General features: G+C 38.1%; 1 protein-coding gene across 4 annotated transcripts; it reads left to right on the top strand.

Moving 5' to 3' along the window:
• Nucleotides 1-24: 24 nt before the first annotated feature.
• On the top strand, nucleotides 25-24,036 carry WARS1 (tryptophanyl-tRNA synthetase 1). Of its 4 annotated transcripts, none has more exons than XM_054828843.1 (11): nucleotides 25-155; nucleotides 4,974-5,183; nucleotides 6,290-6,497; nucleotides 12,630-12,738; nucleotides 13,632-13,751; nucleotides 14,361-14,543; nucleotides 15,857-15,957; nucleotides 17,223-17,335; nucleotides 18,419-18,592; nucleotides 21,611-21,751; nucleotides 23,568-24,036. In XM_054828843.1, the coding sequence occupies exons 2-11, from the start codon at nucleotides 5,070-5,072 to the stop codon at nucleotides 23,724-23,726; spliced, it is 1,422 nt and encodes a 473-aa protein (XP_054684818.1). In that variant the 5' UTR covers nucleotides 25-155; nucleotides 4,974-5,069; the 3' UTR covers nucleotides 23,727-24,036. The 4 variants fall into 4 exon arrangements, with proteins under 4 accessions (XP_054684818.1, XP_054684814.1, XP_054684816.1 ...); XM_054828839.1 differs by lacking the exon at nucleotides 25-155 and adding an exon at nucleotides 224-275; XM_054828841.1 differs by lacking the exon at nucleotides 25-155 and adding an exon at nucleotides 1,590-1,705.
• Nucleotides 24,037-26,061: the final 2,025 nt, after the last annotated feature.

The following is a 26,061-nucleotide window of genomic DNA, read 5'->3' as shown; positions in this document are numbered from 1 at the left end:
AAGGCGCCCCGCTTAAACGGTGTTTTGTGTCACCGTCCTCCCGCAGGGACAGCGTGTTGGGAGGGGCAGCAGTCAGACTGCAGCTTGCTGGACGCGCTGGAGTCCTTTTTCCACCGCTGCGGGAAGTGTGGAGGGTGCTTCGTTGGGTGGCGACTGTAAGTGGAGGGAGGGCAGTGGGAAACAATTGTTCCGGGGGTATGCGTTTCCCAGCCGGGAGTCGTGAGTGACGTGCCAGTTGGGGGGTGATGCAATGGCAGTGACAGCGGAACGGTGAGGTGAGCTGTGCTGCGCCGGGTAGGGCCGGGCCGGGCCCGGGATGGGGCTTCGGTGAGCCCCGGCGGGCGGGAGGGGGGCTCGTTGGGCGGTTATTGCCGCCCCGGTGGCCCGTGCAGGTTGCTGGGAGTGGGGGTCTCTGCGGGGCACATTTCCTCCCTCCCTCCCTCTGGCAGATAGCGATGCTCTGGAGGGCTTTCTCCTCCGCTCCCTGCGGGGCCGCAGCCCCCGGGGCTACATCGGCAACGCGTCGGCAGAGAAAACTCTTTTCCCGGGAAAAAAACGGGGCAAGGAGCGGAGTCCTGGCCGCTGGAAGATGCGGCCCAGCTCAGGGAGGGCAGAGCTGGCGAGTGCCTGTGCCCTGCCTGGGCAGGCGTGTGGTGGGCTCCAGGGTTAGAAACATTGCCTTGCTGGTTAATTTTATGCATAACTGTTCCTGCACAAGAGCTTCGTTCTTACCAGCTGTAGTATAGTAAAGGTTCATGTTGGACTTTGTTCAGATGAGAGTGGTTATGTTATCATCACAGGGAATCGTCTTGCACACTTTTATTGTATTTTCATAGATAAATTGCCCTGACTAGGAAGGTAGGTCTACAATAAAATTTAGCCTGTATTTCAAGGCATGTTTAACATGACATCTACATGCATACTACCTGCTTTAATTTTACTTTTCATTTTTTGTTTTATTTCTAGGAAGCAAAACAGTTTTCAGAAACATAAGTGCTGTTAGACTTGAATTCACATTCTTTCATTCATTCATAAAAATTTGGGGGGGACTTTTGTATTAGTGTTGTCTTTGGAAGTCTTGATGTACCTTCGTGAAATGTTTGTAATGAAAGAGCTCTTATTAACATAACGTGAAACCCTGTTCTTTGATTCTCAGGTCTCTAACTTACCAAATCAGATAGCAAACAGTGAAAATTATCAGAGATCTGTGGTTGTCATGCAACTGGAAAGAGAATATAGTCGTCATCTGATACCTATGGCAAGGATTATTCTTGAGCTTTGCCTCATGACTATTTAATATTCTGAAACAGTCACAAGAGCAGTACCCACTACGAGTTACCATGTATTGCATAGATAGAAAAGGCACACAATTCTTGGCTTTCAAGTTCACACTGTGAAACTGAGGCTTTTAAGTTCATCTTAGACTCTGGTCCTAAATGTCCTAGTCTGCCATTCTCAGGTTGCCATGTATCATTTTTGTCCTCCAAATCTGTTTGCAGATGGTATCTAATGTGTCTGAGATTGTTGGTTTTCCTAATACCGATAAGAAAGCAAGAAAAAAATGTCCTGATAAAATGCAGAATATTCAGTTGTTTCTTTTAAATTGTTCACAATTACATTTATGAATTTCAAAAGATAAAGACCTATGTTCCATATTACTGAATGCCTGGCTTGAATTCCACCAGCAAATAAGGATAGTACTGAGGTAAGTAGAGATAAGTTTTAGATAGCAGTCAATATTTTTTGCATTCTATAATCATAATGTCCTCATCTCTTGTTGCAGTGACTCAGTTACTTTTGCTACTTCTTAATGAAAATGCACCTTCATTTGGGATTCTTTCCTCAGCTTAAATCTATAATGTTCCAAATTTTTTAAAGAGTCTTTCTGTTTTACCGCTCTCCAGTATGTGTGCTGAGTCTCAGCTGTGACATTTCAGCCTTTCTGAATGGAGGCAATCTATCAGTAAGAACGTACGTTCAGGAATTAAGTTAAAACATCCGGTCACGATTTATTCTACACCAAAGAATAAGTCTTGTTTACCTTTTTCTATTTTATAAAATTAGAAGCCAGCAAATATAACTGGCATATTCCTACAGAAAAGGTGTGTCATAAACATTTTCTAATATGAATTTACTCTATATACATTCTTTTCCAGTTAAATGTCTTGTCCTGAAACCAGGACAAGAGGAAAACACTAGTACCCAAATAAAAGAATGTAAGTAAATTTTAGGAATACATCAGAGAATTATTTGATATGCTTCAAATTATCTCTTTAAAATAACACTGTCAAACTGCAAATAATCAAGTATGAAGGGATTGAGATTAGGTTAAAAACTTAGGTATTACCGATAATATGTCAGTCTTATTTTTTAGTCAATTATCTAATCTAAGTATGGTATCAGTGTTAATAGACTAAGGAAATTAAATTAGCAAGTGGATGTATACACTTCTCAATTTTCTCAGGGTATTCAACTGAAGCTGAAATCTGGGAATATTGCAGCTGTCTGACAAACAAAGCCTTAATGATTGATCAGTTTTGGTAACCAGCAAGTTAGCAAAGCAACCTTCTTAAGTTTTATAGACAGATGAAGGCTTTTTACAGTTTAAGTAAATACTATGTAAATATAACCAAGGTTGTGATTAGATTGATTATTTTGTAGCAGGAAGGCTTTGAAATACTGCTGAACAGCTAATGCAATTATTATATGCTTTTGGTTCTTCTTTTTAAAACTGGGAAAAGGGAGCCAAATGAACATGGTTTTTTATTAACGTCTCTTATGATTCACTTCAGATACGTATGCATCTTGTAATTTCAATCTATTCATGTTCCATGCATTGCAATGGATCAATAATATGCTAGGGAGTCTCTCCAGAGAGACATAGTCCTTTGCAAGTCAGTAGGACTTTACGCGGGCACGGAGTTCTTCCTTCATGGACATGGGCACAGTGTGACAGAGAATGCTTAGGGTGAATGCTGTGTTTCCAACACACCACTGATTGCAACTCAGTATGAAGTTAATTTGCTCTTTCAACTTGCATTGCATTTGTCAATTTTCCTCCAGAAAAAAGCTATACAATAGCTTGGGTGATTGCATAAATCGACCACATCAGATTGTGAGGCAGCACTTTACAACCCTGGCCAAGTTGCAATTATAGTTTTCATGGAAAATTTACTTTTCCCTCAGTTCACTTTTGTCATTAGGATCTGCACTGTTATCTTATTTTAACAGTTTCAGGGTTTATGAAATTCTTTTACAATTCTCTATACGCTTCTCTGTCTACCCTGTTATTGTGGTATGTTCATCCCAAATGGATTCATTTGGGGTAGTTGCAGTTTCACTTACAATGTTGTTTTGCTGACAGATGGTGTCCTCCTTACCCATTTTTAACACTTTTCTTTTTCTATGTAAATATGGAAAGCTCACTCTAGCCAGAACCATAATGGTTTTTAAACTCTCTTCCAGTATCAAGTTAATGCTTGTTTATCCTCAGTTCTGAATATTTAAACAGCATAATGCTTGATTTTTTAAAAAAAAAAATTATTCAGATCATATGTACTTATAAAGACCTCATCATTTTGTTCAGAGAGCTGCTGAGCATGAGTAATTTTTGAAAATAAGGATTTCTTAAAGTAAGAAATTTTGCCTTTACTGTTGGAATGAGTTTTCACTCATAGCAGATTGATAACAGATTCACTGGATTTCTTAGACATAAATAAAAATATATTTTTTAGATCAGAGATTACCTGAAGACAATTTGTCAGGTAATTTTAGAAAAATTAGAGGAAGAAATTGCTGGGATAACATGAATTGCTGTGCCACCTTTATGGGAGGCATGTGTAGTAAAGTATGAATTAATTCAGTGCAACATTACAAGAGCTTCCTGTCTTAGAAATTGCTAAGAGGTGTTCATTGTATTCATAAAAATTAAGTACAGAGCTTATTTATAACATTTTAGATTATAACTGATGGGACAAAGATCAAAATGTTTTTGATGTACAATGAAAACTATTTTAATGCACTTGATAACAGAAACTGTATGCTTACTTAACATTTCAACAGCATTATTTAACTTTTGGTGCTTTCTGTGTTAGTGTACTATAAACTGCACTTGTAGTTTTCCAAAGACTTGGTTGCTGTTAATTAAGAGACTGCTAAGATACTTTCAGATGATGTTATTGGTAATATATACAACGTTATAGATGTTAGTCTGGGAGAGAAGCCCAGTTGTGGAAGCATGGGTGTGCTCTGTGCTAGGAAGTGCCAGTGATCAAGATATATATTGGACACAGGAAGACTGCTGTGTTGTTATTCTTGGCCATCTCATCATCTTAAGCCATCTCCTAGGGCTATTTTTCCTATGTACTGCTGAGAAACAAATAGTTGCTTGAATTTACAGCCTATTGCTTACCCAAGGATTGATTGTTCTTTAGAAAGCATCATTTCTCACTAATCATCAGAGTGTTTTGTAACCTCTGGAGGAAGGCAGTAAAGATGATGACTAAGCTTTTCTCTTGTACGTCTGTCTTTGTGCTGAAGTACTATATTACATATATCAAGACAAAATTCCATAAAAATCTCATTATCATTCAGAATTTGACAAGGTATCAAGTAGTGCAAAAACATTAACTAATCAGGAATCAGATAACCTCTACCAAATGTTCTGAGATTCTCTGAATCATACGTATATTTAATTACTTTTACTTTTGTCAGGAGTTTGATTTTGAAAAGGTCTTCTAATGTTAAATATGTAGACAAACCACATTAAGAGTGATCTGTAAATATATTTGGTACTCTTCTCAGTCCATTTCTGTATGAAACTGAAGCTCATTGTGTTAATGTCCCCACATTTATCAATCTGATTATTAATAGAATTAGGTATGGGGTTGGTATAGTTTTTATATTCTTATTCTGTTCATCTGATCTTCAAGATATACATGAAATAATAAAACACACTATTTTTTGCCCTACAGTTCTCCTTGTTGCTGCTGCTGTTTTGAATCTACAAGCCAAAGAATTGGAAGACGTATTTAGTTGAATTGTAAATAGATCTTTTGCAGTCTGGCAATATGGCTGATAGTCCGAACTGTGATTTGAAATATCTGAGTCCACTTCAGCTGTTCGAAAGAGTAACTGAACAAGGAGAGAAAGTCAGAGCACTGAAAGCAGGAAAAGCACCAAAGGTATTTCCATTTCATGTTTTGAACCTGTCCTTTTTCAAGTTAGGTCTGTCTTTGAGTGCTGAAGAATATGATTGTTCTGAGATATATTTTGTATTTCAGTAAGAAAAAAATCTTGTTAAAAATATTTATGTTCATTTTGTGAACTGTGGACATACCTGGACCAAGGTAGTCACTCGCAAGAGTGAAGTGTTAATCCTGAAATTAAGAGCAGAGAGTCGTAGGCTTAGAAGTCTGCTTCAGCCAGTTGCCGTGCTATGAGAGAGGATCCAAGGTATTTGGTTATCAAGTAAAACTTATATCATTTGCATTCTTCCCTGGTTTTAGATGCTTCATTAAAATCTTTTTCTCCAGGCATTATTGTATACATTAGCAAATATGTCTTCATGTAACTGTACTGGCAGTCCCTGTGTAATCTCCCTTAAGTAATTTAGTAATTTGCCATTAATTTCAGGTTCCCTATTCTGTCATCACTATGTTGGCAAAGAGACCTCTGTTTTAATATGGGCTTTCTTAGTGTATTGCCTGTGGGAGTAAGCCTTGAAAACTGGGAGTCAAATAAAATGTTGATCTATTTATTGCTTGCATGAGATGTTACAATAGCTTTGTATTGAAGAAGTCATAACAATGAAAGTTGTAAAGAACTTTTTGTTCTAGTTTGTCTTCAAGTCTGTCAATGAATTGTAATGAATAAATTATTTTAAGGTGAGCCACTAAAAGCATTGTAAAGTAAATTAGATAATAATTTATATTATATTTATATATCTGAGAAATTTGTGCTTAAAATGTTAAGCTTGTTATACCTCTGAAAAGCAGGCAAGCATTTTTTTTCTTTAGGCAGAAATTGAAAAGTGAGACAGAGGTGCTTTCAATATCTCGGCGATGGTAATGATCTAAATTCTACTGGTTAGGAAACAGTCACCGGCTATTTGCTTATCTTTTACCTGTGGCAGTGATGCTGCAAACCTGTAAAAGAAGGCTTAGAGTTTATGAATAATGCAATTATAGTCGAAGCATGGAGTCAGGAATTTGAAGGGTTGGGGCATTAATGTAACTGTCTATCTTAAGTATGTTAAGTCAAACAGCTTTTTTTTTTTCCCTTTATTCAGGATGAAATTGATGCAGCAGTGAGGATGCTACTATCATTAAAACTGTCATATAAAACAACAACAGGGCAAGATTATCAAGCAGGCTTGCCTCCAAGAGATCTTGTATTAATAAACAATGGTGCAACTAAGGAAGAGGATGAGGATTTTGTGGACCCCTGGACTGTGCAGACATCAAATGCTAAAGGCGTGGACTATGACAAACTCATAGGTATAACTCTTTCTTGACTGCTACTATGAAATTTATGTCAAGTGATCCTAATGACCACAAAACCAGCAAGGGATCGTAACAAATCCTGATAAAAACCATCATAGGTATCCTTTAATTTATGTCTAATCTTAGCATTCATATATCTAAAGGATTTGCTGTAGGAATTGAAAATGTTCCAGGCAGGGATCTCCTATGGAGGATTTAAATACTTAGCAAAGAAGTTTTCAGTTTAAAATAGAAGTTTTACTCGCAGTTTGTTTTTTGGCCTAAGAACTGTTATTAGAAATTATGTTAATGAACACACTGTGACTGAGTATCTGCATCTTCTGTGGCTGTGATGCCAGAGCCTAGAGTATTCTGACCAGGCTGTATACCTGGTCATACCATCTCTCCACATCTGCCTTGACTTCCAAATTAGGGAGAGCAGCGATGATCTAAAACGAATGCAGAAATCTCTAAGTGTAATGACTCCGTCACAAGACACACTATCAAGCAGCCAGGTACTGGTTGGGATGAAAAAGATGCAGCTTATTCAAAAAATGTGCATGTAATGGAAAATATTTTAGACAGGGATGTTACAACACTTGCAAAGTTTAGTTAATTTCCTTATTTGTTTTACAGTCCACTTCCTATAGTTTGTTTGAGTCTAACATAGAAACAGGTGAGAGAACTATTCATTACTTTTTACTATTTTTGCTTTTTTAAAAATTATTGTCAATCTTCAATCCAAATTTAGTACCTCAGTGAAATTCTTTAACAGTTGTACATTGCTCATGTCTGCTTAGAAGCCTGTTTCTCACAATAGAGCATACCCCCTTATGTGTCAGTAACAGTACGTTTGCTTTTGGGAGGTCAGTTGCTCATGTCAGCGTTCTTTTGATTCAGTGTGATGTTATTGTAAGATTCTGTCAAATGTATGTGCATATTAGCTTAGTCTGCAGAAGGTAATAGGAGAAAGAAAATGTTGGAAAGGGAGAAGTTTGCAAAGAAAGATATGTTGGCAGGGGAGAAGGAAGAAGGATACCTGTTAGAATCTAGAAATGGACAAGATCATCTTCCTACTTGTGTAGGAAGTCAGGAGAAGGTTTTTTGTTTTCTTCAGGGGGGTTCTAAGTCTTGTAGAAAAGGGGGAAGAGTACAGCACTTGTATTGGCACAATCTCAAGGTCTTCCTTAGAATGACTAGCATGACTTCACTGTAAATCGATTTTCTAAAGTCATGCTAAAGCCTAACAGCAATGTCTGTTTTTCCAGTAACTGTTTCTGTATGTGTGTCTATGTATGGCCTTCTGACCTACCCTACAGTGGTGGGTTAGTCTGGAGGGTTTTTGCTTATTTACACTGCTAGCAGATTATGGAATTTGGTGGAAGAGTCATTTTGCTTGTTCTAAGTGATGTGTTAGAAATTTTTCAGAGAATACTAACCTATCCACTTCAGGAAATGAAAAAGTTACTGCTTGTTGTTGATAAACTTCCTCCTCTTCCTCCTTCTTTTAAAAATTGTAATAAAAAATATTATTCCAGAACTTGACATCTGATAGCTCTTACCGTAAAGGAAATTTTTGTGCCACCTATAGTCTGTTTATTTACTAGTGGTACCAGAGAAAGTTGCCAGCGTGTTTGTGTTTACTCAAACATAGAAGAAATGAAAGTACAAAAAGCACTACGTGATTGAGAGGGATATTCTTCTCAAATGGTTGTCCTAGACGTGCTCTTCAGTGTATGGTTACACAACAAAATAGCCTGAAGGTATTGTGGGAAGAATGGTTCTGTTAGGTAGGTACTAGTTGTGAACATCCCTAGAGGATTTTTTTGTTTGAACATGAGCAAGGAGCAGAGGGATGAGTGAGAAAGAGCTTTGTATGCTAACCATGCTGAGCTGAATATTGCAAGTGATACGAAATGTTTGAAGTTGGCGGGGATCTTTGGAAATCATGTAGTCAACCCCCCCTACTCAAAGCAGAGTCAACTAGAGCAGGCTGCTCAGGACCTTGTCCAGTAAGATTTTTATAATCTCCAAAGATGGAGATCCCATGACCTCCCTGGGCAACCTGTTCCAATATTTGACCATGCGCACAATTTGAAGGTTTTTCTTACGTTTAAATGGAATTTCCTTTATTTCAAATTGTGCCTGTAGCCTCTTGTCCTTTCACTGGGCATCACTGAGAAAAGTCTGATGCTGTCTTCTTTACTCCCGCCCATCTCCCCTAACTGGATATTTATACACATTGATAAGATCCCTCCTGAGCCTTCTCTTCCCCAAGCTCAGCAATCCCAGCTGTCTCGATCTCTCCTTGTATGGCAGAGGCTCTAAGCCCTTGATCTTCATGGCCCTTTGCTGGATTCACTTAAGTATGTCCATGTCCTTCTTATACTGGAGCCCAGAACTGGACCTAATGCTCCAGATGTGTCTCATTGGTGTGGAGTAGAGGGGAAGGATCATGCCCCTTGATGTTCTGGCAGTGCTGTTCCTAATGCAGCCCACAAGGCCGTTGACCTTCCAATGCCACAGAAGTGCATTGCTGGCTGATGTTCAATTTCTTGTCTACCAGGACCCTAGGGATCCTCAGGTCCTTCCCTGCCAAGCTGCTTTCCAGCCAGTTGGCCCCCTGCCTGTACCAGTGTACAGTTATTCCTCCCCAGATTCAGGACTTTGAACATGTTGAACTTCATGAGATTCTTGTCAGCCCGTTTCTCCAGCCTGCTGAGGTCCCTGTGAATGGCAACACAACCATCTGTTCTATCAGCTAACCCTCCCAGTATTGTTTCATCTGCAAGCTTGCTGAAGGTGTACTCTGTGCCATCATCCACATCATTAATGAAGATGTTAAATCTTATTGCCCCCAGTATCAACCCCCCGGGGTACACAAATAATCTTGGGCTCCAGCTGGAGCTTGTGCTGCTGGTCACAACCCTTTGAGCTTGGCAGTTCAGCCAGGTTTCAGTTCACCTTACTGTTCACTTATGTAGTCCAGACTTCATCAGTTAGTTCTGAGAATTAGATGGGAGACAGTGTCAAAAGCTTTACTAAAGCTGAGATAAACAATATCCACTGGCCTCACCTCATCTACTAGGTTAGTCATATCATCATAAAAGGCTATTAAGTTGGTCTGGCATGATTTGCCATTCATAAATCCATGCTGACTACTCCCAGTCACCTTCATGTCTTTAATTATGTTTGGGAATGGTTTCCAGGATTACTTGCTCCATCACATGCCCAGAGGTTGAAGTGAGGCTGGCCAGCCTGTAGTTCCACAGTTCCTTCTTCATGCCCTCCTTCAAGGCAGGAGTGACATTTGCTTTCTTCCAGCTCCCAGGAACCTGTACCAGTTGCCATGAGTGGAGACTGGCCTGGTCAGTAAAGATACTGGACAGCAAATAGTAGGTTATTAGCTTTCTGTATGCAAATATAACATGGCAATGGCAAAGAGGAAAAATACACAATAAATTTTCAGTAAATGTAGATATGCTTTTGAAAATGGCAGCTCTCAGGACTTACGTAAAGCAAGTTGAAAGCTGTCTTTTGGTAAAAGCTAGAACACTAGAGAGCAAAAGCACCCTAGGATTTTTTAAAAGCTTGTCAAGGAGTGGAGCCTGTCCTTGTCAGAAGCTGGTTAGGAAGGTAGAGTCTTTGTGGACTGAGAGCCTAAAATGTTTTGAACGCCATCATAAGATGAATAAGAGGAAATAGGTAGGGAGAAATGATCCATTTTTTTAACAGGAAAGATGGAGATGGGCAAAGAAAAGGGAGTTGTGCAGTCTGAATGTTTAATAAAGATATTTAGGCATTTCCAGTGAAGTGTTCTATGTACCAGAGAGCTTTTAATCACTTTCTACAACAGTATACAAATATTTCTAGGGTGTCTAGCCCCAATTAGTCTGGGGCATTCTTGTGTTTTCTGTAAGATTAGCCTTTTACCAGTTGCTATTGTTCTGCTGAATCAAACATTTTCATGTTCATTTGTTCTCTTTTTAGCATTCATCCAGATTATATTTACTTGGCCATTTTGTAATGCATTTTATTGCTAGGAAGAAATTAATTCAGTAATTAAGGCTTGCTTAGGACAAACAGATGCGATAACACTCGGAAGACATACAGATTAAAGTGCTGGTTGCTGAATTGCGTACTAGCATTCATCTTTTTCAGTGATATTTATTTCAAAGAGTCAATGGATGGACCCAGTGCTTCCCTTGTATCATATCCTGCTTGATTCACCTAGAGTGAATGAACAATTGTAAGCAGGAACTTGTTTCCCATTGGATAATGGTGCAGACACCAAGGTGAGTGGTGTGGTTGACACACTTGGGGGACAAGATGCCATTCAGAGGGACCTGGACAAGCTCAAGAAGTGGGCCCATGTGAACCTTGTGAGGTTCAACAAGGCCAAGTGCAAGGTCCTGCACATGGGTCAGGGCAATCCTCAGTATAAATACAGGCTGGGAGATGAAGGGATTGAGAGCAGCTCTGAGGAGAGGGACTTGGGGGTGTTGGTGGATGAAAAGCTGGACGTGAGCCAACAATGTGCACTCACAACCCAGAAAGCCAACTGTACCCTGGGCTGCATCAAAAGAAGCATGGCCAGCAGGTTGAGGGAAGGGATCCTGCCCCTCTACTCCGCTCTCATGAGACTCCACCTGCAGTACTGCATCCAGCTCTGGGGTCCCCAGTACAAGAAAGACATGGAGGTGTTGGAATGAGTTCAGAGGAGGGCCACAAAGATAATCAGAGGGCTGAGAGAGTTGCCGTTCTTCAGCATGGAGAAGAGAAGGCTTTGGGAAGACCTTATAGCAGCCTTCTAGTACCTAAAGGAGGCTACAAGAAAGCTGGAGAGGGACTGTTTACAGGGGCGTGTAGTGATAGGACAAGGGGTAATGGCCTTAAGCTGAAGGAGGGGAGATATATATTAGATAGTAGGAAGAAATTCTTTACTGTGAGGGTGGTGAGGCACTGGAACAGGTTGCCCGGAGAGGTTGTGGAGGCCCCATCCCTGGAAGTGTTCAAGGCCAGGTTGGATGGGGCTTTGGGCAACCTGGTCTGGTGGAGGGTGTCCCTGCCCATGGCAGGGGGGTTGGAACTAGATGATCTTGAAGGTCCTTTCCAATCCAAACCATTCTATGGTTCTATGATAATATGCCTAGTTTTCTCTCCCATTTAGTAATGAATTCCTACTAACTGCAAGTTTAATGACTATATGCAAAGCTTTGTAGTAATGCTGTGCATAACAACCAGAGTCTGTTTTGTTATCTTGAATACTTTGGCAATTCCAGTAATTAACAGTGTGAGTTGTTTTAATGCTGAATAGAGCAGAATAGTAGCAAAGAGTAGATTCTTGTCTAGATTTTTTCAATTGAGTCCAAATCATGGAGCATTGACCTGCTTATTTGGACCCAATAATTGGGATTGGAGTATAGGAAGCTTTACTGAAGAAATAAGACTTCTCCAGTTCAGTTTTATTGTGAATAGAAAAAAAAAACATTGCTGTTTCACTGTCAAAACCTTTCTTGAAAGAAACGACTACATCTGGAAATGTGGTTTTATTATTCAGCTGATGTCCTAAACCACCAAGTAATAAGTCTTATTTGATTGCAATGGAGAGTGTTATGCATTACCTTTTCAAGCCTCTTGAGGGGAGCAGTGTCTGTAATCATATCCATGTAAAAGAAGAGTGAAGTTTGCAGAAGCATATTTGGGGGTGGAAAGTGAAAAACATTGTGATGTGAGGGGAGCAAATTTAGACATCAAGAGAGGAACATTCAAAACCTCACAGCCATTTTTATCCCATGGCTTACAGAGGCCAAGTTATTGACCTCACTATGTTTCTTTGGAATATTTTTTGTTCTGAATATCAATACTCCTGCTATAAGGAGGCTGCAGTTATAATCAGTCATGGATGGAGCGATACTACAGGTTGTGAGTAGACTGGGTCTCCTAGCAAAGAGTTAGTATCAGAGGCGACTGCTGGGATTCCCGTAAGAATCAGGAAAATCTGGCCATTTTACATTTTACCTGAGGCTTGAAGGAGCTGTCGTTTTTAATCTAGGCTGCATTGCTATGCTTGTGGTGAATCCACAATCTGCTTGTACCTGCACTATGCTTATTTTTTTTTTCTGTTTTCTTTTTTATGTTTTATAGTTCGGTTTGGCAGCAGTAAAATTGACACGGATCTGATCAATCGAATAGAAAGAGCCATTGGGCAAAAACCTCACCGCTTTCTACGCAGAGGAATCTTTTTTTCTCACAGGTGAGTTTTTCTTGTTTCAAAATTCAAAAAGGCCCAATTAGGTAGACTTTCTGTAAGTATTATTGGGAGAAACCCGTAACCAGTAAAAGATCACCAAGGTAAACCAACTGTGTAATTTGTAATTAGCAACTACTGCAGCTTTCCCCTGGCAAAGTTGGTTGCATCAGTTTCTGATATGGCCTCACTAATCCCAAATTGAAGAAACGTGCACAGAATCTTTGCTTTGTACAGGTTCTATTTTGACTCTGTGTTAGGAACCAGACTGAGGAGCTGGCCTAGCAGAGAACTCCAGGGCTCATATGGTGTCACTGCTGATTTCAGTGAGGCTCTGTGTGGCCTGTGGACCTATGCATCTGTATTGTTACACAAAAAAGACTCGGGGAATAATCTTAAGCACAGGCTGCCAGTCATCTACAGTGTGTAATTGTTAACATGCATGGGGTTTCGGCCTATGGCAGCTAGCATATTTCAGATAAGTGCCTGAACATGATTCAGGGCATAACCTTCACCAGAGACCAGTCCAAGCTCGTTGTTTAAACGTATTTGGGAAATGATTCCCAGCTCTGTTTTAAGCAGCCTTAGAAATTATTATATAATTAAGTAATTTTAAAAGTTGCACATTCTGTTATTTTAATTTAAATATTAAATTTTAAATTACTTCTTAATTTAATTTTTCTTTGAGGTTTTTTTCATGGAGACTGAAGGAGACAATACTTTTCTTAAATTAAAAAAATGAACAAACAAAATCTTTTTATTTCTAGGACACTTAGAACACTATATTTTACTTATAAATATGTTTGGCTTTAAAAGTACTCAAATTTTGAATAGAAGCTTTTTGCTGTAGATGTTTCTTCCTAAAGAGTTGCATCATGTTTTCTCTGTTTTATCTTTAGAGATATGGACCAAATCCTTGATGCTTATGAAAATAAGAAGTCCTTTTACCTTTATACAGGCAGAGGGCCGTCCTCTCAGGCAATGCATGTTGGTCATCTTATCCCATTTATATTCACAAAGTAAGTTATTTCTACCATTTGTATTAATTAAAACATTTTTTTTCTAAGGAAATGTTGAACATAGTTTATGGAACTGCCAAAATGGTGCATTGCAAGGAGTTCTGTTTATTGGAGGTGAATATTAATGAACTTAAAAAATGCAATCTTACCTTTCCACTAAAATAATCGTAATCCCTGCATCACCAACATAAAGCACTCTTTCTTGCACCCTTAGCCTTGTGGCATTCCTTAGAAGTTTTGTTCCTCTTAAAAACAAGTTTGCGATGAGACTCAGTAATGTTACTCTGTAGCGTGGTGCCTGCAGCAGCAGGACACAGAGACATTGGACTCGAAGAGCTGAAAGTCTCTTTGAATTCTGTTTCCCTTGCAAATGGTGACCACTATCGTATGTACAGGAAACAATGAGTCTTTTTTTTCCAGGTAAGTTGTCAGTATAATCCGTATAAAATATTTATTCTGTTCACACAAATGTAACTGCATATGCATACAAAGAAAAGAGAAGCAAACCTCTTTAAATACTTTTGTTTAAATGTATAAAAATGTTTTAGCTGTGTGATTTACATCTTCATTTTAACTAACTTTGAGATAAAATCTTTCTGCTTTTATTAGGTGGCTGCAAGAAGTATTTGATGTTCCCTTAGTTATACAGTTAACTGATGATGAGAAATACCTTTGGAAGGACCTAACAACTGAGAAGGCATATGAGTATGCTAGAGAAAATGCAAAAGACATCATTGCATGTGGTTTTGACATTAATAAAACCTTTATATTTTCTGATTTAGACTATCTGGGGTAAGTATACATTTCTTTAGGGCATTGTAATGAAAAAAAAAAAAAGTGTATTTTCTCTCCAACTTTGACAGCCAGCAGTGTTGTAATAAATGCATCTAAATTTGGAAGCTTTAAGACAAGTTTTACAACACTTAAAATAGAAACATGAATTTTTCTAGTAACACTTTATGTATATACTATCATCATTCTTCTGTATAACATATGAACAAATACTTGAGTACAATGCTTAAATTTAAATTATGAAGAATATATTAAACCAGCTAAATTGTAAAAATACCTAAGCCACCAAGAAACCTCCAGACTGATTTATTTAAGATGGTATCAAAATCTCTGAGATGTGTGTACACTTTATCTGCGTTAATGAAAAGCATTTCAGCAGCTTGTTGTGGTCAATTAATTTAATAATACAGCATGAAAGATTATTATTTGAGCTTTGAATAAAGTTTAAAGAAGAATTAAGAAAAAGGAACTGCTACTGGAACTGCCTTCTCAGAAGGAAGAAGTTTTATGGCAGAGTTCAGAACTGAAGTTGTTGGCTTTGTTCTTTGTTCCTCGATGTGGAGTGATGACCTTCCTTAAAGATTTGGATTAGGGAATATATGTTTGAGATGCACTGTATAACATACAGCCCCCAGAATGTGGAGCCTACAAAGCAGTTTTTCCTCCTTTCACTCCCCTGACTTTGCTGCCTTAGAAAAGTTGAATTAACACAGATCTGCCCTGTGGCTGAATGAGGGCATGTCAGAACTGCTGTTTCTTTAGCTTCAGCTCTTCAACAGAAATAAAAAAGGAAGAAGTTGCTGAGCTGTTTTTGATTTGGAAATGCTGCTGCTATATTTGGTGATGGAGAAAGTCCAACCAGGGAACTTAGCCTGTAGAATATGAGAATTTGGAGGATTTGAGCTACTGTTCCTTTGGTGAACCACAGTGTCCTGTATGGGATGAAAATGACATGATCCATTCAGGTTGCCTGAGTTCACAGAGAAGCATTGAGATAAGTAAACTTCAGGCTCCGTGAGGTATTTTGGCACCACTTCCAAATCAAAATATTTCTGTGTTTAGACAATTAATTGTGATGAAAAATGTTGGCAGTAAATGTTGCAGGGAGGGAAGAATAAATTAAACTTTCAAGGTATAAAATTCTTGTTTGTAAATAATTCTCTAATTATCATCTCAATGGGCCACAAAAAGTCCAAAACAGTGCAATTTAATCCTGCAGGTTTTTTGGTATTCTCAGCTTTTGGAGTGAAAGTGTCTACCTACACTTTTCTGCTCTTACTTCTCCTTTTATTTTTCCACCTCCTTTCTCACAGAACAAGTACTGGATTCTACAGAAACATCGTCAAAGTTCAGAAGCATGTTACATTTAACCAAGTGAAAGGAATCTTCGGCTTTACAGACAGTGATTGCATTGGTAGGAAATGATACGAGTTACTAGAAGTGATGTTTGCTTTCACTCTCTATGACACTATTAAAGTAATAATTTAAAGAGATCAGTGTCTGCCACTCATTAAACGGATAGAAAAGGCAGGAAAATCCATGTTTCTAGGCTGATTCTAAAAGGGTGTTATTGTGGTTCCTTCAGTATAGAAAACACTTTACAGTGAAATTTCTAGCATGATATCTACCTTTTTGGCCTAAGTAACAGCAAAGTACAAAACACCAACGTTGAAGTGCCCAGGATAGAGAACTATTTCTTTTCTTTTCTTTTTTTTTTCTTTTAAGTAATGATTCAATGTTAAGATTGATTTTAATAGTAGTCAGTTATGCCTCCTAGAAATTTCTGTGCCAAATTATTATAGAAGCTTTTGTCTTCAAAAAAAGTTATATTAACACACACACACATATACATATATGGAAAAAGTTAAGAAGCGCTCAGAAGCCTAATTATCAAGGTGCTGGATAACTCTGTCTTCCATTTACTTCGCTGCAGTTGCAGGTTTCTATCACACTGGCCAAAAAAAAAATCTGTGTCAAAGATGGCATTAAAACCTTGGTGTTTCTGAGCACTAACACCATTCTTTGACCAGTAATTGGGCTTTTCAACTTTCACTCTAGCCAAGGAACAGATTATTAGAGCACTGTTAAGACAGAAGTAGTAAAAGTTGATATTGTGGTAATGACTTTATTACATGTTTGGAAAAATCTGCTATTTGTTTTCTGTTCTGAGAGGATTTTGATCAGGGAAGCAGGTTGGTCACTGAGATTAAGCACTGTATAAAAAAGAAAACTAGGCACATCTGAGATGCTTCACAAGTACAGCATGCTTATAGGGGTGCTTCTAAGATCTTAGAGAGGAACCTCCCTGATAAGTAGCTCTATTGTCATTCTCTCACAAAGAGAAAAAATGAGCAGCTCAGAGTGATGATATAGTCAATTGTATTTCTGAGAAGGGTAGATAGTTCAATGCTGAAGAAAGTATGCACTGATGAACCTTTTCTGGAACTTTTGTGATCACAGCCTGCCTTTTTTTCTGTGTTAGTTGAAGGTTTGTTGACATCATAGAAGGTAAAGATGAAAAAGTTTCCTCAGATAAGACAACACTGCTTGCTAAAGATAGATGTCGGTCTTCAACTGAGTATCTGAATGATGCACATGTGCATTTTACATATTTAAAAAAGTTCTATTTATGATTTCTTATATTGGCTTCTTGGCTTTTCCAAACCTATTGTTTTCTAGGAAAGATCAGTTTTCCTGCTATTCAAGCTGCTCCATCCTTCAGTTCATCATTTCCACAGATCTTCAATGGCAAGGAGAACATTCAGTGTCTTATCCCATGTGCTATCGATCAGGTAAGCAAATCATATTACTTAATTTGCTTTTCATGGATTTGTTTTTGTAATGTTCCATTCAAGCTTCATGGTGATATATCAAAACAGCTGTAAAACATTCTGCAAGCACCTTTCTGGGAAAGAAGCTGGAAGAGATAAAAGGATGTTGTGCTGCGTCCTGACAAAAATGAAGGCCTAACCCAACAATGATGTATTCATGCATTACTCATTCTTGCCAGTCTTGGATCTGTCTTGATCTCAACCCAGTTCAGTGAGCTGACACCTATGACAGCAAAACCTATGCAAAAGTATACTGACATGGGGGTAAGGAAGAAACTTTTGCCATCTCTGTGCTAATTAGGGCAAGATGTAATGACCTTAACTTGCAGCACAGGAGATTTACGTTGAACCACAGGGAAAAAACCTTCTATCAGTAAGAATAAAGCAGCATTGAAATAGTTTGCCAGAAAGGCTGCAGAACCATAACAATTCAGATCTATATAGAGAGGGTTGGAAGAGCATGGGCTACAAATGACAGTGGGAGCGTCATTACTTTTAAATAAGTATTGTTTCTAGGAATCAAATTCTTCATTGTCTGAATCTTTAGCTATTTTAGACACAAGGAGAGTCACTGGAAGATGATGTAATTACATTCATCAGCCACAATATAAGGTAGTAATATTATTGCAGTTGGTTTAAGTCAGATCATCAGCACAGCACTGCCAGCTTCGTCATGGTTTTAATTCAGATTCTGTGTTGGTTGTTAAATGCTTTGGGAGGAAGCTTGCATCTTAGTCTGCATCCATCTCCAGGTGTACTAAGCATAGTTTTCACAATTATTTGAGTTCATGTACGTCTTTGTAAATATGCCTGTTAATTGAGGGAATCAGTGTATAGCAAAACTATGGAAATGAAAAAAAGGAATTTTGTTTGTTTGTTCTTCTGGATGAACAGGATTGGAAGTAGGTTCTGGAATGTTTTGTGGGTTTTGGGGTGTTTTTTTCTTTGAGACCACCTGTTATGGGATGACCAAGTCAGCACTAATCAGCTTTTAAATCACATTTTTCCAACTCTATTCTGTGCTTTTATTGATGTTTGTTCTAGGATCCTTATTTTAGAATGACCCGAGATGTAGCACCTAGAATTGGACAGCCTAAACCAGCCTTACTGCACTCGGTCTTTTTCCCAGCTCTGCAAGGAGCACAAACAAAAATGAGTGCTAGTGACCCAAACTCCTCCATCTTCCTCACTGATACACCCAAACAAATCAAGACAAAGGTAAGGACCTGCAAAACTTGAGAGCACAAGCTTTATAACAAAGAGGAGTGGTGGTCCTCACTGTTACAATGGCATTTTTTAATGTTTTCTTTGAACATATCTACATCCTTTTTCCCATACACTTCATTGCAAAGCATCTTCAGGAATTGACTAAGTTACACAAATTTAGCTAGGCTATCAAATATAATCTTTTGCCTTGCCAACATGTCTAACTACAAACACTACCTAGAATAATGTACAAAACATCGGGTTTGTTTATCTGATATCTGCAGAGCAGTGGTGTAAGAATAAGAGCTGTGGAGGCTCATGTTCTAAAAATAAGTATTATGTTGCCATAGTTTTGAAATCAGACAGTCTATGATGTAAATCAGATATAACAGCTCTTTCTCTTGACTGCCTCTCCATGCTGGGAGCACCAAGTGTTGCACAGTGGCAGTTACAACACAGGTCAGACTTTTCCTGCTGCTTGGGCATCTGCTGCTGCCATGCGCTTGTTCCTCCAATTCACAAATAAATATTATGTTGAATTTCACCTAAGTTTTACAAGGGGTATTTTCTCCTATCTGAGAATATTCCTAATTCCCCTTCTAGCTCAGAGGAAAATCCCTCTTACCCAGTGTCAGATTATTTAGTTTGGCAAAAGTTCACCTGTGTTATGGTATTTAAAAAAATAAATAAAAATCAGTCTTTGAAAAGGATTTATAGGCATGATAATCAGCCATTAAATAACTATCTGCGAAAACAAGAAAAAAGATGTATATGTTGTTTCTGCCAGATGGGCTTGGATTAATTCTCTAATGGTTAACAAACCCATATATAGGTCAGATTCTTCTGCAGTAATTTCATAATGATTCATTATCTTATCTAAAAACTGATTAAACAGTACTGTTTTGAAGAACTGGAATTCTTCATGTGTTTGGATTATAATAATTCCAATTTATATGTGCAGTTATGCAGCTGCTTTTTTAAAAAAGCCTAGAATTTCAGAATAGAGGAATACATGGTTAGTGGCAATATTGGTAATATTGTTCCTTTTTTTTTTCTGGCAAATAGTTGGTAATCTGCAAAGAGATCCAAGATGCCTTATGTCCAGTTAATAAGTCCTATTTCTGCTATCCTTAAACTAGTTGGAAAAATAAAACAATTCTAGCTACTTGGAATATAAAAGCTCTAAATACAAAATTCTGAACATAATGTAAAGTATTGAGTAATGGAGGACAAACTGAGATTTGTTTCAGCTTCAGAAGCCCATCAGAAAGAAGTCTTTACGGAAATAGAACTTGAGTGAAAGACCAAATATTGTTATGGCCAATAATAAAAAATATAGAGTAGGAAAGGTGGCTTCTGGTGATGGATGAATGTTAAAAAGAGAGAACCACTGCTGTAGAAAAAAAAATCACTGCTTACAGCATTTATCAGATCACTAGGACATTGCTAAGTAAGGAGGTTCAAAACTTACAAGTAATAGAAGATGAAAAATTACTAGATATTGCAAAAGGCTGAGAAGCTTCTGGGAAATCTAAGGAGATGAATGGCAACATTATAATAAACTATTCTTATTTCACCTATCAGCACCAAATTACAGCTCAAATATTTCCTTGTTTTCTTAGAAACTGTTATTTAGATTCTAAGTCTGTACTAATTCAGGGAAAAGATCACTATAGATAAATCATTGACACCCTCAGTCAACAAGTAGGTGCCAGAATATGTAAAAAATGAACTTGAGATTAATATAGGAAACATTTTGTATAAAATAGTAATGTGCCTTTACCTGGCATATTGTATTTAATCCCTCTCACCTTAGTAAGAAGACGTGAGGGACATAGAAAAAAAAATTATACAAAGCCTTTCAAAATCTAGTAAGGAGACAGGTTAGGAGAAGTGCAAAACATCTGTAAAACTAAGTTTTTTACATATTACTGAGACAGCTATTCAGGCTGTCCTACAATATAAGAATAGATGTAATGTGACAGATGGCAGTTTATTTTCTTAAGATATTCATCAGTGCATCATTTTTGTATGTAATTCATTGCCACATCATCTGTAACATGGTTAGAAAGATTTAAAAAAGCACTAGACAGTCATACAGATGATAAGAATGTTCAGAAATTGTAAATATAAAGCAGTTCCTAGGTACCGGAACTAAAAAAAAAAAAAAAAAAATCTATTTCATATGCATGTGTGTCTCTTGGCTGATTGATGATGATATCTGAAGAGATACAAGAGCCAAATGAAAGCTCAGCTTATGGTTGAGAAATACTTTTTTCTTCTTCCTGGCAATTCATTTCTTTGAATTTGTGGGAAGAGTAGCATCCTCTGAGAAGTCTAAACATGTATGAATTTTTCAAATTGGCTGGTGGTTTCTGAATTTACCAGGAATGGGATTAGCAGATAGATCTATTCACCAGTAGAGTTCATCTCCCCCTAGGAAGCTATGCTTAAGAAGAGGGGGGGAGAGTCAGCACATATTCCATTTTTAGACTGAACACTTGGGCATTTGTCTAATTTTAGCCATTCTAGCCAGGGGTCTGTAATCTTTAACTTTGCTTTCTCTTGTTTTCCTTTTCCCTGAGAAAAGGAAGAGACTAGGTCTCTCTAGGATTTCTTCAAAAATTCTCCATGCCTTCTTAATCTCTTTCAAAATTAATTTCTTGATGAAATGAGTATCTTTTTTTTTCTTATATAAAGTACATTTTCTGTAAATGCAAATTCTATCCAACAGGCAACAACTTCAGCAAAATGGACTTAAAACCGCTTTGATTGAATCTCGGGTGATTTATTTTTTGGTCTGGTTGTGCAGTGTGGGGAGTATGTGCATAGCCATTTTTCCCTGCCAGCTTCTAATGACCTCCTTTTTGCCTCCCTGCTTCAGTACTGAGGCTCTACATTAACTTGCCCCAATCACCCTTCAGCTAGTCCTTAGTACAGAATTTGGAGGATCGTGATACGCCTCTGTTTACAGTATAGTAATCCAGAATTTAGTAGAACTCGTATCATAAAGTCATTATGTTGTTTCAGATTAACAAGCATGCCTTCTCAGGAGGCAGAGATACTATTGAAGAGCATAGGAAGTACGGAGGTAACTGTGATGTTGACGTCTCTTTTATGTACCTGACTTTCTTCCTAGAAGATGATGACAGGCTTGAACAACTGAAGCAGGTAAGTAGCCAAGTTGAAGATAATATTATTCTTTCCTTATTGTGAGGACAAAGCTGTAACTAAGTCCTCCTATGACCCTTCTCCGGGAGGGTAATTGTGGTGTTATTCTTGCGCTCTCCATCCCTTACAAGTTTCAATATTGAAGACCTCTGTTTGCAATGTTCTTCTTTCTCACAGGTCAATCTAGCTCTTCTTTTAAAAAAAAAAAAATCCCTAGGATTTTCATAAGGATCTCTGACACTGTGTGGGACAATATCTCCCCCACCTTTCAAATGAGGCCACCTTAGGATTAATGTTGTTTTAATTGCATAATACACTCTGCCTGTTTATGATGTGCAAGGTACCTAAATACTCTGCAAAATTACAAAAGCTCATGTCTGAAGCTTGCTGGTTTTTTGGGTTTTTGTATCACAAAAACGAAATAGCTATGAGGAATTGATTCACTGATCACAAGCAAAAACTGATTCATGGAAGTCGCATTTTCCTTAAATCTGTCTGGCCGACTTCTATCCCCAGGGGTGGTAGCTAGACATTTCACTTCCTTCAGCTATATGGTCATCATCAATACAAGGCAGTACGTGTTCTCTGGAAGGCGGTGTCTGTAGTTGATAGTACCCATGTCACATTGGTTTATCAGCTTTCTCCTACTGGGAACAGCTGCAAGAAAGTCAAGAGCTACAGTTTCTTCTCCAGCCTTCTACCATTTCCCACACAAGAGCAGGGTTGGATAGCTACTAATCCCCGTGCAAACTGTTGTAAATTCCTTATGGAAATCTGGAGCACGTTTGACATATTAAGCAGTTTTCCATTAGTGTCCAGCCACTGCAATAATATCAGCATAACTCTGCTACAGAGCTCAAATCCTAGACCACAGCCAGCAGCTTGCTGCAATGCTGCCTCAGAAGCGGATTAGAGAACATGAAGTCACAGCTTATAGCAGCATTAGTGGAGCTGTTTCAGTTATAGTGCCAGAGGGAGAAGCTTTCAGAAGTGGATACTCTTAGAAAGCAGTATCAGTGGTTTTATAAAAAAAAAAACCAAACAAAATACCCCCAAAAAACCCCACCACTGAAATTACAACAATTCAGTTCATTCGTGTTAACATACTTTGCTGTTGTTGAGTGAGCATCAACAACAGTTGCACCTTGAATTGGTGTTACGAATGACTTGATGACAAGAGGAGGTAAGATTATCACGGTTATTGCTGTTTCAGATCAGTTGAACAGCCCCAGCCATGGTTTCTAACCAGGGCTGAACCAGTCAGCTGTTAGCCTCTGCTTCTAGCTAAAGCATTTTCAGTATCAGAGCAACTGAAGAGATTACCAACTGTGAACACAATGGCTAGTGCGAACATAGATTCTGAGTGTCGTTGCTATTAAAAAGGTTACTTTAATCACATCTAATCTCTTACCCAAATGCAATGAGAGGAAAATAAGAGAATTTGTACCTCTTATTGCAGAAAACAGTTTAGGGTGACTGTTTATTTGAACTGGGATTCTGGGGAGAAAAACATGCAGTTTCCTGCAAATAATTACAGGATTTCCCAGTTAAATTCTTGTGAATGTAGCTTATTCAGTCCATACAACTTGTCACATATGAAACGTGAAATGAAATGAAAGCTGCCTTAATCTTTCAAAAGGCAACAGGCAATTTTGCAAGTTATTTTCAGAATGGTACCACATGATCTTCTAAGGCATGTGCTTATTTTTCAGACACCCAAATCTGTATTTGCTAGGGCCAGGCTTTTAAAGAAATACTTGTCTCTGAGTCTTTTTCCATGTAGCACCATATTTAGCAATCAACACTTTCTTGACAGGCATACACAAGTGGGGAATTGCTCACAGGGGAGCTGAAGAAGGTTCTTATTGAAACATTGCAGCCCTTGATAGCAGCTCATCAAGAGAGACGGAAGCAGGTCACAGATGAAATGGTGAAGCAATTCATGACTCCACGGAAGCTAGCTTTTGAATTTTGAAGAAATGTGTATGTAACTTACCACTTGATAAACCAAAACGGAGTAATTGTTGTCTTCTGTTGTATGTCAGCGCTGCCTAGTTATGTACAGCCTGCAATCAGTGCTTTATAAATACTGCTTTTAATAAGTTAAATTACAATGAATGTCAGAGTACAGGAAAAGCTTAAAATAGGACTTGTATCTATTTAAAATCAGAATATAGAAGACAGAATTGCCCGAACTTGCAGAAAAGCATGTCTGTCAGCACAACACTGTATTTTATTGTATTTCATGTTGAAAATATAAATAAAACTTCCATTTTGATGATAAAGCCTAACTTGTAAATTGTTTTAGATGTGTTGGTAAGAGGTCATATCTCAAATTAATAACTAGTAGCTCCATTTCCTTTTGTCCTGTGTACCTTGGTTTACTGGACTGCATGTCCTTTTGGGCTACTGGGAACACGCTGCACACAAAAAGATAGTGTGTGTTACAAAGTAGATTACACAGTGACTTAGGCCAGGGATCAATACAGAGAGAATGGAGATCTGTGAGTTGAACATGGGAGAAAGAGTGTCAGGCTGGTTTTGCCATCGTCTTCCTCTTTGACCTCGGGCAAGTCGCAGAAATCTCACTGTACTTTTGTTTCTGCAGCTGTTTAACTGGTCTGACTGCCTCTGGAGGGAGGAGGTTATCACAAGGTTGTAAACTTCCTTCATATTCTCAGGTAGAAGGTAGTATAGAAATGCAAATTGTAGTTTCTAGTTATAAAATATGCCAAGTGTTAAATCATGCTGTGAAAATGAAGTTGCTGCTGGACACAGGGTTACTTCTAGTACTGTCTGTTCTAGTTTACTGCACCAGGTCATTTAGAGTAGGGGTACTTATTTTAAGATGTATTCCAGTTACATAAGGTATTTTAACAAAGTATATTTTTTTTAATATTTAATTATCTCCTTTCTTAAAAAGATCTTAAATGTCTTTGCTATTATTTACGGAAGAAAAATCAAATTATTAGCTAATTTGTTTTAACATGTACAGTGCTGAATGTAAATTAGATTTGTCTTGTATTTATATAGAATAGAAAGTTGCTAGCCCAAACATAGTCTTATCTGCATCAAATAAAAATACCTGTGATAACACAGGTGGGTGTTGATGTGTGGTATTTGTAAATCATTAAAAAATATAAGGAAGGCACTTGAACGAGGTGTGAAAGTTTTTAAACTTTAACAGGTTCTGTACTGTGAGGCCTAGTGGACATAGATCGACTGTAGCGTGTAGAAAATTAAAATCCAAAAAAGCACACTTTTAATTTGGCTGGAAACCTTTGAAATCAGCTGATGACACTTGGGTTCAGGGAGACGTTTCAAGGGTGAGACTTCTCATTGACATCAGTAGACCTTGGATCAGCCTGTTAGTGCGTGAGACCGTGCTGGGCAGTTTGTGCTGCCTGAAGCAGGTGCCGCTGCCTTCCCACCCTTCCCATGGTCGGTAACACAGCGTGCACGTGCTTGCCAGCAACGACCTTGCGCTTCTGGGATGGAAGTGCCTGAGTGCCGAGTTGTATAGGAAGTGCCCCCATTAGTTCACATTTGTGCAAGACTGAAATGCAAGGCAAGTTTAGTCCTATTGCATGTATCTCAAACTTGTGCTGAAAACAGCAGTGCTTAGCTTTTGTCATTACAGTTTACGTGAGCTGACATCGCTAATTTAATGCCTTTGACTTGAATGTATTAAAGTAAATGTTTACCAGCGACTGTCTCTTTATATCCCACAGACATAGTGTCTCAGTGCTAACAAGTGTTTAACAATCAGCAGAAAAGCCTTTTTTTTTTCTTTTTCCTTCTAAAGTGGTGGAGCAATTCTTAGAAAAGAAAAATAGCTTCTTAAATCCAGTAGTAAACTAATTCTTGGTTACTGTAGACTTTAATGATGACCTTCCTGTTCTTACAGTCGACTTTTTGTCATCTTTAAGCTATACATGAAACACAAGACTTAAATCTTGCAGGACAGATCTGCATATAATATTTTAAAGAAGAAATTTGTATTATGAGTTTGTAAGAGCCCTTTAAAAGTCAATTTATTTCATTTATTCAGGAAAGGGCAATATGCTGTGGGAGAAACAGTAGTGTGTTCTATTCTAACAAAGCATATGGATTAATTTTATAACACAGCAATTAAAATCTATTTTGAAAGTTCTAGAAAGGAAAGTGATAGCAAAATTACTTAGTATTTGTTTACTGAGCAAGCACCTTACTCAAGTACTCTGTCGGATTCTTACAAACATGTTTCTGAAATGATACGGTTTCCCAGGAGAGTCTTGGCAAATTCCTAAATCTGTTGCAATTCAAGGCCC

Source organism: Grus americana, chromosome 5, assembly GCF_028858705.1.
Source record: "Grus americana isolate bGruAme1 chromosome 5, bGruAme1.mat, whole genome shotgun sequence".
NCBI classification, from domain to species: domain Eukaryota; kingdom Metazoa; phylum Chordata; class Aves; order Gruiformes; family Gruidae; genus Grus; species Grus americana.
The sequence above is the reverse complement of the archived record's forward strand: the minus strand, read 5'-3'. Positions and strand labels throughout refer to the sequence as shown.

Excerpts from the sequence above, each read along its gene's own strand:
- WARS1 (XM_054828843.1), top strand. The coding sequence starts at position 5,070 with ATGGCTGATAGTCCGAACTGTGATTTGAAATATCTGAGTCCACTTCAG. Across the intron at positions 14,544-15,856 it reads TCTGATTTAGACTATCTGGG|AACAAGTACTGGATTCTACA; the intron begins GTAAGTATACAT and ends CCTTTCTCACAG. Across the intron at positions 18,593-21,610 it reads CCAAACAAATCAAGACAAAG|ATTAACAAGCATGCCTTCTC; the intron begins GTAAGGACCTGC and ends ATGTTGTTTCAG.